Source organism: Magnolia sinica, chromosome 1, assembly GCF_029962835.1.
Source record: "Magnolia sinica isolate HGM2019 chromosome 1, MsV1, whole genome shotgun sequence".
Taxonomy (NCBI): domain Eukaryota; kingdom Viridiplantae; phylum Streptophyta; class Magnoliopsida; order Magnoliales; family Magnoliaceae; genus Magnolia; species Magnolia sinica.
In genome coordinates this window covers 99993249-100011490 of record NC_080573.1, presented here as the reverse complement: position 1 = coordinate 100011490, position 18242 = coordinate 99993249, and the positions used below count along the sequence as shown (strand labels likewise).

The 18242-nt window shown below is 38.2% G+C and overlaps 1 protein-coding gene across 3 annotated transcripts in view; it reads left to right on the top strand.

Moving 5' to 3' along the window:
* Positions 1–10778: 10778 nt before the first annotated feature.
* Positions 10779–18242, top strand: part of LOC131252378 (protein TRANSPARENT TESTA 9-like) — a 79360-nt gene continuing 71896 nt past the window's right edge. For 2 of the 3 annotated variants that reach the window (XM_058253073.1, XM_058253072.1), the window contains exon 1: positions 10835–10902. In XM_058253073.1, the coding sequence (XP_058109056.1) occupies positions 10850–10902 (53 nt within the window). In that variant the 5' untranslated portion in view covers positions 10835–10849. Of the gene's footprint in view, positions 10903–18242 lie in introns of all 3 variants that reach the window. The other variant, XM_058253071.1, reaches the window with a different exon arrangement.

Genomic DNA, 18242 nt, shown 5'->3' with positions numbered 1-18242 from the left:
GAGCGTCAAATCCATGCATTTAGCACCCTTTTTCAGTCCAAGCTCATAAATACACCTTGCATCACAAACACGATTAAATTGAGTTGTTAAACAGTACCATGTTCGTAAATCCATGTTATAAATGGGGTCTAATATGCAATATTTGACCCTCAACAATGAGGTTCAATAAGAACAATAATCAAAGTAAGATAATCATCCAAACACACTACAAGCTTCACCTCTTAGCCCTGGCTAACAGGTTTAGTCAACTGTAGATATGATTGAAACTAAATCTCTTAAACAAAGCATGAAAAATTAACTAGAGAAGAAGAAAAGCTCTTTGGCAGCTAATCCACCCTTGTGCCATGCTCCTTGAGACCTTTCCAAACCCTATAAGATGCTTTGAAGCATCATAGGGAGTCCTATTTATAGTTATGAAACTCCAACTTTCGCACCAAGTTGGAAAATTTTAGAAACTGCCTCAAATTTATGCACTCTGCACAATTTTTCAAAATATGCTCGAAGTTTAAACTGCCTCAAATTTACATACTCTGCGCAGTTTTCAGAAATAGATTCAGTGTTTCAGAATATGCCTTTTCAGGATAATTTTAGGAATATATTTGTTTTCAGGACAATTTTGGGATTCCTTTTCTTTACTTCAAATATTTGATTCTCTTTATTTATCACTTGATTTTCTTAGATCTTTGGCATGTGAATTTTTCATTAATGACTTCCAAATATCCAAATCTTCATTTAGTAATCTTTTGAGTATAAATCTTCATTTTGACATCAATTTCACCTTTAAGCTCATGAAATCACCTCGCATATGGAAACATGCATAATTAAATCGATTAAGCACTATCATGTTTATAAAACCAATGTATAAATAGGGAGAAATATACAATATTTCACACTGAACATGCCTCTCTCGAGGGCTTTTGTTAAAGGGAGTAAATGATGTGATATTTGACAAAAGTTGCTACTAACAAATTATTATAATTATACAGTCGGTTAAAGCCCGTAAAAATGCTTACGACTGAGAACTTAAAGATTCTTAACCCTAAGATGACTCATGAGTTTATGTTTAAAACATTCCAAGGTACCGCGATTACATAGGGAGAATGTGTTTGACACACACTTTGCCCGTATGTATGTACGGTTTCTACTTCACAAGATCTGACTAATTTCTAAAGAATGAGGGTTGTTCTCACGTGTATAAAATGCAACGCGATGCAATAATACTTTGTTTTGCATTTGATTTTCTCCTTCTCGCAATTCATCTCCCTGTGGGATCGACCCTGTATTCACAGGATATTACTTACGAACCTCTGCACTTGGAAGCAAGCAATCAAATTTTTAGCGCCATTGCCGGGGAGAGATTGAGATAGATCAGATCTGTGCAAGATAACTAAGGTAAGTTCTCTTCTAAATCTCCAAATTTTCTATAGAATTTTTTTTCTTTGAAAGTAAATTCAGTTGGGTCTTTCAAGAACTAACTATGACATAAGGTTGCCTTGCTTGAGATTTTATCACCCAAGTGCTATGGTTGTCCTACAGTTGCTGTTTGATCACAAAGATCATTCGCTGAATCTATTTTCCAAATTAGCATAGTTTAATTTCTGCATTAGTTTTACTTTTATTGATTTTTTTTTCACTTTGTGGACTGAACCCTCATGGTCGGCCCTGCCACCTGGGTTGTTGATTTATTTTGCTTTGTCAACTGAACCCTCATGGTCGGCTCTACCGCCTTGGTTATTGGTTAAGTTTTTATTTTTATTTTAAGTATCATACTTGCTATTTGAATTAATAGTATTTGTTGTATGGTGTGGATGGTTTATGTCCCGTTGGAGTAGGGATCAAAACAATCGACTTTCGTCCGAAGGCGGACTAGTTTCAAGCCTTGATCATTCACTTAGAAGAGGCACTCAACATCACTTGGATTCCATCGTAAACCTAATTGATAATCCAAATCCAAATCTGTTAGATCCAACTATAAATCAAAACAGAGAAAATCAACCTAATCCTCCTCTTGAATATGAAAATGAAGTTCATAGGAATGTGTTAAATCAACCACAGACTTTATGTGAACATTTACACCCTGAGAAATCAACTTTACCATCTTGTATAGTGTTTCCTGCTCATACAGGGAACATTGATTTTAAACCAGGTGTGATTCAATTAATTCCTAAATTTCATGGCTTGGATTCTGAAATCCCCTAATTGCACCTCAAGGACTTTGAGGAAGTAATTGCAACATTACAAGTAAACAATGACAATAGGGATGTACTTAAGCTTAGGTTATTCTTATTTTCTCTAAAGGATTGAGCCAAAGCATGACTTAACTCTCCAAGACCTAATACCATCACTACATGGCAAGCCTTGAGTAGAAAGTTTTTGAAAAAGTTCTTTCTCAAGAACAAAACAAATGCACTAAAACAAGAAATCATGTCATTCTCCAAAAAGGGGAATGAATTATTTTTGTCCACATCAGAGTTATGAACCATGGCACATGATTGATGTGTTTCAAAAGGGGCTCATCATGGATACCCGTCAGTTCATAGAGATAATGTGTGGTGAAACCTTTATTGACAAAGATCATAATGAGGCTTGAGATTTTCTAAATATGTTAGCAGAGAATAAGCAAACATGGGATGTCTCTGTTAAACCAAACCAAACTAGACCCATTCCTACAGAGAAAGCGGGGATATATGTCCAAAGAGAGGAAGACGACCTTAATGCAAAATTCGCTATATTGGCTAGAAAGGTCGAAGCCTTGGAAATTAGGAAGATTGATATGGTTAAAGCAAACACTTCCTTAGGTAATTTTTATAGCATTTGTGGTGGTACAGACCATGACACAAAGGATTGTCTAATAACCTCAGTTGTACAAAATATCACGCATGACCATGAGCAAGTAAATGCTATAAATAACTACCAAAGGTTAGTTATGCAACCAATGGGAAACACGTATAATCCAAATTGACGTAACCATCCTAATCTTAGTTGGAGGAATAGACCACAAATTAATGCGCCCAATGCCCTTCAAATGCCTCCACAAAACAACTTTTTTGGGACACCTAACAATGCACCATATGTGCCTCCTCCAAAGCGATCATCTGTGGAGGATGCATTGACCGCATTCATGAACTCTTAAGCTCAAATGAATCAGTCTCTAATCCAATCATATCAGGAATTAAAGACGGTCGTGGCTAGGATTGTGACTTAACTAAATGCTAGGAAAAAAAGGCACATTTCCTTCTCAACCTGTGCCAAACCCTAGAAATACATATTTCATTAGAGACTCAAATCCAAGTGAGCTACATCATGAACAAGCAAAAGCCATCATTACCTTGAGAAGTGGAAAAGATGTCGATAACAAGATAATGCAACTGGTAGAAATACCGGAGGATGAGCCACTGTCTCAAGAGAATGATGAACCGGCTATGGTTCAAGAGCCGCAACAACAAAAGAATAAGGAGACTAAGTTATATGAGTCTTCAGTTCCGTTCCCATCTAGACTTCGGAATCCAACTGTCCCCATGAAATATCAAGAGGTGTTAGATGTGCCCCAAAAGGCTACTGTCAATATTCCTCTGCTCGATGTCATTAGACAAATTCCATCATATGTTAAACATCTCAAGGACTTGTGCACTGTAAAGAAGAAATTAAATGTGGGCAAAAAGACATTCCTTACTAAGAAAGTGAGCGCTATTATTCAACAAAGGGCCGTACCCAAATACAAAGACCCGAGAAGTCCCACTATTCCATGTATTATTGGGAATTTTTAAATTGAACATGCTTTATTAGAATTGGGTGCAAGTGTCAACTTAGTACCTTATTTGGTTTACAAACATATGGGGTTAGGTGAGCTTAAACCAAGCATGATTATACTCCAACTCGCTGACTGCTCCATTAAGGTACTAAGGGGAATTTTAGAGGACGTGCTAGTCCAAGTGGATAAATTCTACTTCCCCGTGGATTTTATTGTACTAGACACTGAACCATGTGTAAATGCTAGAGCTTAAGTTTCCATTATTTTAGGCTGTCAATTCCTAGCAACTTCAAATGCAATCATAAATTGCAGGAATGGAATGATGAACTTGTCTTTTGGTAACATGACTCTAGAGCTAAATATTTTCAATCTATGTAAGCAACCCATTGATAATAATGAGATCCATGAGCTGAATTTTATGGACTGCTTGATAGAAGAAGAGAAATTAGAACCTAGTCTGATTGAAGAATTGATTCAAGTCATTGGGGACTTAAAAAATTCTGATTTAAAAAAAGTGCTTGCTCAAATTTGTGATATATAATGAGAGTACTACCACCCAGGACATTGGTATGTACCAATGGAGACCGCGAACTCAAATCCTATCTATCGAAGACTCGCGACCTCTGCTATCACCAACGAATGTTCCAAAGCTTGATTTAAAACCACTACCAAATGAGCTTAAGTATGTATACTTAGGTTAAAATAAAACTTATCCTGTGGTGATCTCTTCATTTTTAGACAAGGATCAAGAGATTAAATTGTTGAATGTTTTAAGGGACCATAAAGGAGCCTTGGGCTGAACCAATTCTGATATCAAGGGTATAAGCCCTTCCATATACACTCATCGGATCCACCTCGATAAGGACGCCAAACCAATTAGACAACCTAAAACGCGTCTCAATCCAAACATGATGGAAGTTGTAAAAAATGAGGTGATTAAATTATTGGATATGAGAATCATCTACCCAATATCCGATAGTGTTTGGGTGAGTCCAACTCAAGTAGTCCCAAAGAAATCTGGAATAACTATCGTACAAAATTCTAATAATGACTCATACCAACACGTGTCACCACTGGTTGACGTGTTTGCATTGGATATAGAAAATTGAACCAAGTCACAAAGAATGATCATTTCCCTCTACCATTCATTGATCAAGTTTTAGAGAGGGTAGCGGGTCACTCCTTCTATAGTTTTCTTGATGGATATTGTGGATATAACCAAATAGAGATAACCCTGGAAGACCAAGAGATAACCACGTTCACTTGTCCATTTGGCACGTTTGCTTTCAAACGGATGCCATTTGGATTGTGTAATGCTCCAACAACTTTCCAACGGTGTATGTTAAGTATTTTTTCAAATATGGTTGGAAAGTTTCTTGAGGTTTTCATGGATGACTTCTCTGTATTTGGGAGTAGTTTTGAGGAATGCCTCAACAATTTATCTCTTGTCTTATCTAGGTGTGAAGAGAAGCACCTTATCTTAAATTGGGAGAAATGTCATTTCATGGTTCAAAAAGGAATTGTTTTGGGCCATGTTATCTCCAAAAATAAAATTGAGGTAGATCGTTCAAAACTCGACATTATTGCTAATCTACCTGACCCCCGAACTGTTAGAGATATTAGATCACTTTTAGGGCATGCTGGTTTTTATAGAAGATTCATCAAAGACTTTAGTACCATTACTAGACCCATGACTAATCTTCTTTAAAAGAATGTCCCATTTAAGTGGACAGATGAGTGTGCAAGTGCCTTTAATAAAATTAAATTATCTCTTACCACTGCACCTATCATGCGTCCACCAGATTGGACACTTCCTTTTGAACTAATGTGCGATGCAAGTGATTATGCCATAGGGGTTGTTTTGCGCCAACGGAAAAAATAAACGGCCCTACGTTATTCACTATGTGAGTAGAACTCTAAACTCGGCCCAAGTGAACTACTCAACAACTGAAAAAGAGTTACTTGCAGTAGTTTTTGCTTTGGATAAGTTTAGGTCCTACTTGCTTAGATCCAAAGTGGTCATTTTCACGGACTACTCGGCTTTGAAATATTTGCTATCTAAGAAGGATGCAAAGCCGAGACTTTTGAGATGAATCCTCCTACTCCAAAAATTTAACTTAGAGATAAAAGATAAGAAAAAAATAAAAAATGTAGTGGCCAATCACCTTTCTAGATTGGTGTTAGATGATTCTACTGAGGAGATACATATCCAGAATACTTTCCCTGATGAACAATTATTTGCGATCTCCAAATTGCCTTGGTATGCGGATATAGTGAACTATCTTGTAACGGGAAAAAAGCAATATCATTGGAAGTCACAAGATAGGAAGTATTTTAAAATCGAGATTAAGAACTTCTTATGGGATGACCCGTATTTATATAAATATGAGACCGATCAGATTTTTGAACGTTGTGTTCCAGAGGATGAAGTTCAGAGTGTTATTTTCTTTTGTCACATGGAAGTATGTGGTGACCATTTTTCTGCTAAGAAAACCACTGCAAAAATCCTGCAGTGTGGTTTTTACTGGCCCACCATGTTTAAAGACACCCATGCTTTCTGTGTTGCTTATGATAGATGTCAAAGGTTAGGAAGAGTGTCCCGGCGCAACATGATGCCTTTATCCCTAAGGCAAGAGATGGATCTTAGGATACCAAGATTGAAGAATTTACATGCCAAAGATCCAAGAAAACCAAGTGATGAATGAAAAGAATCGAATATTTAAAGGGAAGAATCCTAAAATCGTCCTGAAAAAGTGTATTCTAAAGCTCTGAAGTCTATTTTGGAAAACTGCGCAGAGGGAAATCTGTTTTAACAAAACTATGCAGCGAGAAGTCTTTTTTGAAAAACTATGTAAATTTGAGGCGATTTCTAGAGTTTTCCAACTTTGTACTAAAATTGGAGTTCCCACTTATAAATATGGCTTCCTAGGGCATTCTTAAGCATCATTAAAAACATTCAAGAGTAATATTTAGGGTTTTTAAAAGGTTTTCAATTTTATAAGTTGTTTTTATCCTTTTAGATCTTTTCTATTTGCATTTATTTATTTCTTTTTGCTTTCTTTCTCTATTCTAATTATGTTTTTCTAAGTTCCTTCTAGCCTAAGCTAAGAGGGAAACACATGGGTTTAATAATTTTTTAAGTTATGATGATTAATTGTTTTAATGATGAGAAAAATGGTATATGCATATTATCTATTATTTAGGTTTTGTTTTTGATCTTCTTGTGAGATCCATATGTTTTCATCATATAAGATCCACATTAATGGATAGGCTTACCTTAGATCAATTAGATTTTCTAGATAAAAGAGGTTCTCAACCTGTTATATTTTTTTGATTTTCATTATCTCATTGATATTGAATTTTTAAAATCACTAGCGCTTGAGAATATATATCAATGGTGCAAATCCATGATTTTCTAATTTTTTATATTATTTATTAAAATATTTAAACTGTTTTATTTTATGATTAGGCTGATTATAGTACTCATATCCTAGTTGTGTTATCCAAGTCATCATGATTTTGGAACATTAACTTATGTATGGAACTTTGAAGCTTGAGTGTTATTTTAATTCAGTTAAATTACATCCATTCAAAAATCTCAAAATCAAATTATCAGTTTAGTTTCTATTACTTAGTTTGTTTTGCATTTGATTTTCTCATTCTCACAATTCATCTCCTTGTGAGATCGACCTTGTATTCACAAGATATTACTTACGAACCTCTGCACTTGGAGGCAAGCAATCATTTATAACTAAATTTTCTAGAATTTAGGCTTCTAAGGTTAGGGTTTAAAATTGGGGTGCAATTGTCCATCCATTCATCCATTCAAACTCTATCAGCTTATCAACATGTCACGTTGGAGTGTCCACACGTACATAAAAAGAAAGAGGAGGAAGAGGTGGGTCCCACCTATATCATTAATGCTTATTTGACTCACGCAACAGGCATCCTTTTTTATTTTTTATTTTATTCTGGTTGTGCTTCGAAAACAGATCGACTACTCAACCGGACTAGTGGTCAGTGCTTTGTGGGCCCCACCATGATGTGTGTGTTTTATCCATGCTGTCCATCCATTCTTACAGATCATTTAATAGTATGAGCTAAAAAAATGAGGTTGATCCAAGTCTCAAGTGGACTGCATAGTGTTGATTGAACGCACACCATTAAAAACTTCTCAGCGGCACAAGTTTTGGATCAAGCCGATATATATATATCCCCTTCATCCAAGACTGTATGACCTAATCAACAGGTTAGATGTCAAATAAACATTACAGGGGGCTCCGGAGGTTTTTAATGGTGGACATTCAATAAAATCTGTTTCCCATGGTGTGGGCCACCTGAGATTTAGATCTACCTCGTTGTTAAGGTATAGCCCTAAAATTGTCTTTCAAAATGGATGGGCGGTGTGGATAAAAAACATACATCACACCGACCTCTAGCCAGCTGGCTGGTGGCTGCCTAACTAGCCAAACCGCGTCCGGCTGAGACAAGGCTGACTTTTGGTCCACCTAATGATCAGTCAGGTCCAAGCTGACCCCGACTCGGCCCAGATCTAGCTTGTTGGCACCTCTGGTGAGGAGATTTGCAAATGGGTTTCAGTGTACCGCATCCACATGGGGCCCACCAGAAGAAAGCACAGGCATGCTAAGATAATAGTAGCATGCAGTCCCTAATTGTACAAGTGCTGTAGGTGGGATATATAATACATTAGCCCCAACATGAAAATTGGATGCTCGGAAAATCAGGCAGATCCAACTATCATGTGGGACACCACGTGATTCGGAGGTTTTCTTGGTTGGGCCTACCATAAGGTCTACTTGCCACATTCCGCACAAATCAGCCCCATACAATCATCATGTGAACCACGTTATAGAAAACGATGGATAACCATCCAAAAACCTCGTGGTGGCCCACGCGATGGATGTATCAGGGGCGGCCAAATTTCATTGTGAGGCGAACCGTAAGGACATGTTGGATGGACGCGGATTTCCTGGGAAGCAGGAAGTTCCTGCGCAGGGATGGTGAGTGGTCTCACCGTGATGTTTGCGAGAAATCCACAGCGACCATCTGTTCTGCGAGATCCTTTTAGGACATTTGACCAAAAATGAGGTGGATCCAAAACACAAGTGGGTCACACTAGAGTGAAAATTAGGGAAAGAAATTCCTACCGTTGAAACCTTCCTAGGATCCACCTTGATGTTTATATGCCATCCAAACCGTTTGTAAGGTCCTTCCCACTGATATGAAGTGAAAACACAAAAACTTAATCCTGATGCAAAACTTTTATGGTGATAAGAATGTTTCAACGGTTCTAAGTAAATCCTCACTGTTTCCTCTCGTGTGGCTGGCTTGAGTTTTGAATCCACCTCATTTTTGGTTCAAAGTCCTAAAATGATCTTGAAAAAAGGATGAACGTGGTGGATTTCTCAAAAACATCTTAGTGGGCCCCATTCAGCATCCTTGCGCAGGAACTTCTTGGAAAGGCTTTGGCAGGAAATCGGCGTCGTAACGGAACTGGCTGCTGGCAACACTTAACGTTGATTGGTAGGTACACCGGTTGACCACCATGTTTCGAGAGGACTTGCAAAGTTACATCAGAAAATCGATACGCCAATTCATTTACACATGAATGGGCCCATGGATCGATAATCCAAATCGTTTATCTGATAAAGTTCACCATGGATAATGTAATCCGTAGGAAAATTATTCTATGTGGGAAGAAATAAACCATTTGATACTTTTCCTGTTTTGGATGAATGTGAACCGCGTTTGTTTTTGTTCTTAGCTGTCCAGTTTTAAGCCCTGGATCAAACAGTTCAGATATTTCAATAAGGAATTTATTTTTATTTATCACCTATCCAGGGTGAATTCCACATGATCGATGGATTGGATCGAAGAATCATGGGCCCCAATAATCTTATGCTGCAGCCATACAGATCCGAGCGCTTGCTGCTGAGTAGGACGGGTTCGAGTATCCATAGGCGGTGAAATCCAACTAAGGCGTGAGTGCGGGGGTGTGTGTGTGCGGGAAGCAGATTGCGTAGTGAGTAACTCACTACGCTTAGCGTACTGAGTAAACTCTGTGAGGTCCACCATGATTTATGTATCTGATCCTCTCCGTCCATCAATTTTAGCAGACAATTTTAGGGCCTGAACCCAAAAATAAATTATATATAATTTTCAAATGGACCACACCACAGGAAACAGTTTAATTGAAAGTCTACCGTTGAAAAATATTGGGGGCCACAGAAGTTTTGGATCAAGTTTATAGTTGTGTTTTCCATTCATCCATGTCTATATGATATTATGAACATGTTGGATGATAAATAAACATCACTATGGGGCCTAAAAAGATTTCAACGGTGGAAATCATTATTCCCACTGTTTACTCTAGTATGATCCATTTGATCTTTGGATGTTCTTCAATTTTGGGCTCAACCCCTTAAATTAGATGCAAGAACGGATGGACGGTGTAGATATACCACATACATTCAAGGTGGGCCAAACTGAATTTACTCAGTACGATAAGAGCTACTGAGTAACTCAGTACGCAATCCGATTCCGTGTGTGCGTGCGTGAAATACAATTGCCGAATTTAAAAAAAAAAAAAAAAAAAAAAACTTGTAATTGCCGACGTTTCAGTTACTCTAGTTTTTGATACTCTAGCAGAGCGTGATGGTTCATACACATGCTTCGAGAATTTGTACAGGTTATAAATATCGAACTCATATTAAACCTCCGAACAGTGATAAAAACCAATTGGGACGATCCTAACCTTTGATCCGTGGACATTTGCTCCTTGAATTCAGACCTTTTGCCGAATTTCATTTCTAGCCGTCCATTAGATGTCCAATAATCGGTGAAGTATCGGCCTGCTAGGTCATCATTTCAGTTTAATATTTCGTCTATGAATCATGTAATATATGGCCCACTACTTTGACGGTTTAAGCTCAGCTACACATACGACACGTGCACAATGTCTAAGTGCGAGCGTGTCAGCAATTTCCCTGCAAACAGTGCCGGCGTCTCTGCCCGCCATCAAAACGAGCGTTTGCTGTCTGCATTAGGGAGAGAGAGAGAGAGAGATCTGGACCAGAAATGTGGCCATCTCTTCGGCGATCGGCAGATCGTTTCTCTCTGCAAGAATTCAGGTATATATCTCTCTTCCTGAATTCTGTTTTTCCAATTACATTTCGATCTTGAACTTGATTTAGTTCGATTCAGCGTATTTAGGGATCGTTTGGATGCCGCCGGATATTTTTCTAACAAAACAGATATCAGTTTGAGATGTAAAAGTTGAAAAACATGAAATTTTTCCACCAAATGCACAGTAGAAATGGACGATAATGGTTCATTGAAGAGGAATTATATGAAACGAGATCTGCTTCTTTGCACATTATATACAGGTTTTCAATTCCGACTATTGAAGCATAGAGTCTCACTTGTGGATGGACCATCCCCAAAAATCACCAAAATGGATTATCCCATAGACAAATTTCGGGACATTTTTCAGTTGAGTGTAGAGTTGTTGTATTTCTCCTCATCTTTTCATCTGTACCCGATTATTCTAAAGGTTAAGATTGGCTCATTGAGGAGAGGTTTTGGGAATCTCGTGACAAATATCTCCGAGATTTAAAAAATCCACCTATAATTCATGCAAAAATTGCGAGATTTTTTGAAATATTGGGTGTTTTCAATTTTTCGCAAATTTATGACAGAAATATCCCAATATTTAAACGAAATTTATTTAAGAATTTAAATAATTCATTAATATCTACATAATTTAAAATTTAAAACTGTTTTTTTAGAATTTTTAAGAGATTTTTTCCGATAATATCTCGAGAAAAACCCCTAAATTTGAGAATCTCCCAAGAATTCCTGTGAACAACATTTGTCACTATGCCATCCACTTTGGGATGCACCAGACCAATGGTGTGGACTACCAGACCATGGGCCCCACTAATCAGAATTGAAAACCTATGGATACTGTGGAGATGCATGGGTCTTCTATCGTATAATTCCTCTCCGTCAAAATATCTCTCACTCACTTGTTATTAATTTTCCTACATTGATGCTTCTTGACTATATGGTAGTGTTTGGAAGTGTTATAGGAAATGTATGTACAACTGTACATACTATAGACTGCTATATGGATGGATACTTGTATATATGTTAAGATCTTTACCGATTTCCCAATTCTTTTATATTTATTCTTGTCATTCTTATCAATGGAAAATACTTAACAATATTCTCCAAACTGTAGTCTCTGATAGATAACATGGTATTAGAGCAAGGTGTTCCAAAACGGTAATGGCGGCCGTAACGGCCATTACTGTTACCATTATGATACAGGCTGTAACAGGCGTTACAGACCCCATATCGGCTGTTACGACCCTTTTTTATTTTTTGAAAAACTGTTATAGGACCGTTACGGGGCTGTTATGGTCCATTACGGCCATTATGGGACCTTTACGGCCTGTTTTCTCTGTAATGGCCGTTACGGCCGTTTTGACCCCATAACGCGTAACGATTATGATTGTTACCATCACGTAACGGCTGTTACCGCCACATAACGGCCGTTACATAACTGATTTTGAATACCTTGTATTAGAGCCTATCTCTGATTTGGGCCATTGTTCCGACCTCTCCTCTTCTCCAATTGTTGATTTGAATCCATCTACATCCATTCACCTTCTCTTAGCTGTCGGCGTCCCTATTCTAGCCATTGGTCTGTCTGAAAACTTGTCTGCCTCATCCCCCCACCTCAGATCTTGATGCAGGACATGAAAATTAAATATGATATGCAAGATCTCAGGCGTTAGATTGTATTAATTCAGAAACAATCACATAAAATTCTACATCCCACACAAAAGTTCAAACATTCAAGCAAGGGGAATCTGTGCCGGTCCAGGACTACACAGGCTAGGGCTGGATCAGTAAAATTATGGACCAAACGATACTCAAAGGGAAGTAAAAATCATCCACACATGCACAACTATCAGTCCCTAATCCAAGGGATTCACCAATTCCAATTCAGAGAACCCTAGGGTAAGAAAATGGGCAAATAAATTAAAAGTAATGCAATCTAGGATTATGGTTAGGGAGAATAGGTATGAGAGGAGTAAAATAGGCAGAAATTTGAACCTGGATATAGTTCCCGCGTGCTGATAGCGGGCTAAGCTTGTTGCATGTGTGCAGGGGCTTGGCCGCATGTGTAAGGGGGCGCCGAACGAGGAAAGCGCCTCCTTGGCTTTGGTCGGTCAGGGGAGGGCTTCAAAACCCCCAAGTGACGTGTCGATCAGATGCGCGGTCTGTGCGTGGTGCTTCGCCGAAGTTTCAGCCCTCCCGCAGGGCCAAAATCTGGACTTCTGCTGTAAAGAGGAAAACTGTTGCAATAAAGGACAGATTTGATGTGTGAATGGTGGTAGGAGATGAGAAATAGAGATGGTAGAGGATGGGGGTGAATCGAGATCGATGTGGCTTCGCACCACGCTAGTTAGCGCTTTGATGAAGGGAGGGCTTCACATCCAATTGGATTTCCACAACTTGAAAACTCAGAGGAGTAGGAAAACGCAAAATTTTTATTAAGCTTCAATCCATCCAAAAAGTTACAAGGGGTGCCTATTTATAAGAAAACCCTATACTTCAAAACTCGCGCCATGTGTGCAACCTATTACTTGGCGATGAAGTAAACTAAAATAAAAATTAATCAAAGAAATTTAAAGCGTCTATGATTTCTAAATAATATTAATAAGCAAAACCTAAAATATGAGATTAATCAGACTAGTGGGCCACGATCATGAGATCCCATGATGTGCTTTACTTGACTATCGGACCCACTCCAACGAACCAAAACTCCGTTTTCTAACTAGGAGGCCCTCCCTGGATGTCGTCATCGATCCAGATCGACGGTGGGGCCGTCCTCCTTGCGTACATACGTAGGGGGGGCAGCGTGCGTGCGCGTGCGCGCGTGATGTCTCCTTCAGATCTCTAATGCACCATTGCAGACCCATCGCCGCTGGAGTGTCATCATGCTAGATCTTTTGGTTTCTCCTTCGAAACAGAGCAAGCTTGCTTCTTCTTTGTCATTGCTATCACTACCATTCAACCATCTTAGTTGCAGGGCCATCTCCTCTGAAACCATCGCATGGTTGTCGCCGTCTTCTTCCTCTGCAATCGTTAGATCTAAGAAGACTTGCCTATCGCCCATCGCCAACACCATCTATAAAACCCGTCCATGAGCATCTTTGCATTGCCTATCAAATTGGTTTTGTTGATTTGAGATCCATCCAACCCTAGATCTGGCCTATTTTTTATCCCATCAAACCAGATCTGTCACCTTGTTGCTAGATCTAGCCATGATCCGAGTATGTAATTTGATCATCTCCATCCATATGATTTAGGGTTGGAATCGGCTAGATTTGGGTAGGGCCCGACCCATCACTTAAGACTCAAAGCCCAAGCTCAGCCCAACACTTAAGACCCAAGGTTGACCCTGACATGGGCCTAGCAAAGTAGGCCCCAAGCCTGACTCGAAACAAATTAGTGGGGATTAGGCTTGACCTGATTCGATCTGACCCAACTTGAAAATTGATAAAATCCTTATTTCTCACTTGAATTTTTATTAATCTATCCTTTTATCAAGTGGGCCGCACATGCATAAAAGAAAAGAAAAAAAAAGAAAAGAAAAGAGGAATGAAACCAATGGTTAGCATTCAAGATAGATGGTTTCCTAACTAAAGATTAGAATGGCATATTTTTAGGATATGACACGTATGTATAAAGTTGGGCTTTGAAGATGACTAGTATTAGCCTCTAACTACCGGTTTGAAGAAATTACGTCTACAATGTGAAGAGTTCTGAGTGGCCAAGTTCTTATTTGGGTTGAAATGTGAATATGAATTGGTTTGTGCATAGATTTTGGGTGGCAAAGATGTGTCATCTTATCCTTCAAAAAAAAAAAAAAGAAAAAAAAGAAAAGAAAAGAAAAGAAAAGAAAAGAAAGGATGTGCTATCTTTAAATGAGGTGTATGTAGTATTGTCATGTGTGATTGCATAGGTGATTATGCGATCGCATAATCACATACTATGGCTCACATGGCATATGCGATGGTTGCATATGCCATCTTGCCACTATGCAATTGCATATGGCATTATGCCATGCGTATGTGATTGCATACAGAGTCCAACGGTTAGAAATGGACCCTTTTTTTTCTTTTGAAAAATCCAAGTTTTGCTTATAAAAAGGCACTTCTACCCCCCTCATTTGCAATGTTGTTAAGCCATTTCTCTCCAACACTCTCTCTTTCACTCTAAAGCCCTTCAAGCTATTCTCTCTCTCTCTCTCTCATGATCTCTCTCTTACTTAAATCTCTTGATTTACTCAAAGAAGAAGAAGGTAGTCCTAATGAATTCAAGTCAAGAATCAAAGACTCAAGCCCTCATTCCTTAAGAATCCAAGATCAAGGAACAAGGATTGCGCATTTGTGCTCTCATTCTCTCTTTCTAATCTCTATTCTCTCATTTTCATTCTCTAATCTCTCTTCTTTAACTCTCTCTCATTCTCATTCTCTATCTCTCTTCTTTCACTTTCTTTCTCTCATTCTCATTCTCTAATCTGTATCTTTCTTCTTTTACTTTCTTTCTCTCATTCTCGTTCTCAGTCTCTCTCCTTTTACTTTATCTCTCTCTCTCTCTCTCTCTCTCTCTCTCTCTCTCTCTCTCTCTCTCTCTCTCTTTTCTTTCACTTTCTTTCTCTCATTCTCATTCTCATTCTCTATATCTTTTCTTTCACTTTCTTTCTCTCATTCTCATTCTCCAATCTTTATACGTTTTCTTTTACTTTCTTTCTCTCATTCTCAGTCTCTATCTCTCTTCGTTTAATTTCTTTTCTTCATTCATTAATCATTATCATTCTCTCCTTCTTTTTCTTTCTCTTTCTCAAATAACAATCCTCAAGAGTCAAGCTATTGCTATTGGTTTGCTAATCTTTCTAAAGTTTGATTATGGTGTATTATTGTATCATTTGTATTGTGTATTGTACATTTGTACTATTGTTATTTGTTTGTTTAATCATAATCAAGATTCAACACAAGAGTTCAAGTCTTCAAGAGAGCAAGATTCAAGAATCAATAATCAAGAATTGAAGACTCAAATCTCTAGACAAGTTCAAGACACTTCTCTAATCAAGATTCAAGACTCGCACTCGACTCTTAAGAGTCAAGAGTCAAGACTTCTATTTTTTTTTTCTTTCTTCCTCATAATTTAGTCCCTTAATTCTCATTCCTCTCTCTCTCTCTCTCTATTGTAGCGTAATAAGTGACTATAGTACTCTCTCTCTCTCTCTTACTACTTTTGTAACACCACTGTAGTGAGATTCTCTCTCCTTAAGTTTCTTATTTCTACAGTAATAGTACCTTAGTACTTAGTACTTTTACCACGAGCTGTAGTTATACTTACTTATTTCTCATACTCATACACTGCATTTAGAACTGTAGTATTTACTACTTAGTATTACTAGTTACTACTTATATCTCATACTCATACGCTACTTAGTACTTAGTTCTTTACTTTATTGACTCAACTCATCAAGTCTTCTTCCCAATCTTCTTCTTTGAAACCCAAGTCAAATGACCTAGGTTGAAAGTACAAGCACTATCATAGTACTACCGAAAAGTCATTAATACTATGTGATTTATGTGAGTTTGTAAGTTCTGGTGGTATTGGTCGACACAAGCAACACCTTGCACACATACCCCAATAAAATGCAAGAGAATGTCCCAATGTTATTCCAAAGATTTGAAAGGAAATCAAGGAGTACATAGATAAGCGTGCTCGAGAAAGACATGACACCGCGGTTATTCAAGAAGAGCTTATGGAAAGAGAAGCATGTGGGGACATTGATGTTGTTGATTTGGATACTTCTACACCACTTACATCCACGAGGTGATCTAGACCAGCACCCAAAAGAGCCCGAGGGCATGGGCCTATAGATGGCGTAGAGTTGACCAAAGGGATAAGGCAAAGACTTACACAAACCACTTTGAAAAAACTACCATAAGCAAAAAGATAAGAAAATCATGATTCAGTATATCGCTGAGTGGTTGTACCCAGCTGGTATTGCTTTCAACACCGTAAAGTTAAAGAGCTTTAAGGTTATAGTGGAAGCTATAAGTCAATTTGGACCTAGATTGAAACCCCATTTCTATCATGAAGTGAGGGAGAGTTGCCTAAAAAAGGAGGCTGAGTCTACTAAAAACTTTATCTCTAAATACAAATAAGCATGAAAAATCTATGGTTGTACGATAATGGTCGATGGATGGATTGATAGATCTGATTAGGCATTGATAAGCTTTCTTGTGAATTGTCTAACTTAGACCATGTTTTTAAAGTCCGTGGATGGCATTGGCCCATTCCCACAAAGCTGATTATTTGTTCAAATTGTTAGATGGAGTAGTTGGGTAGGTGGGAGAGGAATATGTTGTTCAATTTATCACGGACAATATAGCCTCTTATATAGCCGTCGCTCATCTTCTTATGGGGAATGAACGCTGTTTATTTTAGACCCCATGTGCACATTGTATTAATCTAATGTTATAAGATATAGGTAAGTTGTATATTAAGGTTATTGCTGGGGCTAGGAGAATCATGGTTTTTATATACAAACATGCCTTTCTTCTCCATCACGTGAGAAGGCACATTGGGTGTAATTTGCTTCATCCAGCCGTCACCCAATTCGAAACTATCTTTTTAACACTACAAAGATTGAGTTCAAAGAAATCTGAGTTTAGAACCTTTGTAGTGTCGGATGATTGGAATAATGGGCCTTGGTTAAGGTAAGCCAAAGGAAAGTTAGTCCAACAAACCATTCTTTCCCAATCATTTTGGAATCAAGTGATACAGGCTTTAAAATTGTCAGAACCCTTACTGTGTTATGATTGGTGGACGGTGATGAGAAGCCACCCATGAGCTATATCTACCATATGATGGAGAGGGCCATAAACAAAATCATAGACCACTTCAAATATAAAGAGGGTGATTAAAGGCCCATTTTAGATATTATAGATAAGAGATGAGGTGGCCAAATGTCATCCCCATTATATTCGGCTGGCTACATCCTTAATCCGGCCATATTCTTTGCATTTGCTGATCGGTCCATGGCATCGGCGACGCATATGGTCAGATTTCTTTATATTTTGAAGAGAATGATTCCAGGTAAATAAGAGTGGGATAGGATTTCTCAAGAGCTGCACTTCTACATGGAGAGTGTAGAGATTCTTAAGAGACATAGCGATCAGGCATAAGAGTATGAAATTGCCAAGTGATGCGGACACCAGGCCATTCAAAGTATATCAACGCAGGAGGCGTGCGTTACCCATGTCAATGTGGTTAGATGATGGGTACAGGTCGGGTCTCTGGAGGTTGAAGACCTTATACATGTTTTCGTGACATGTGTAAGTTCCTTAAATGAGACATTTAGACCGTTGGATCG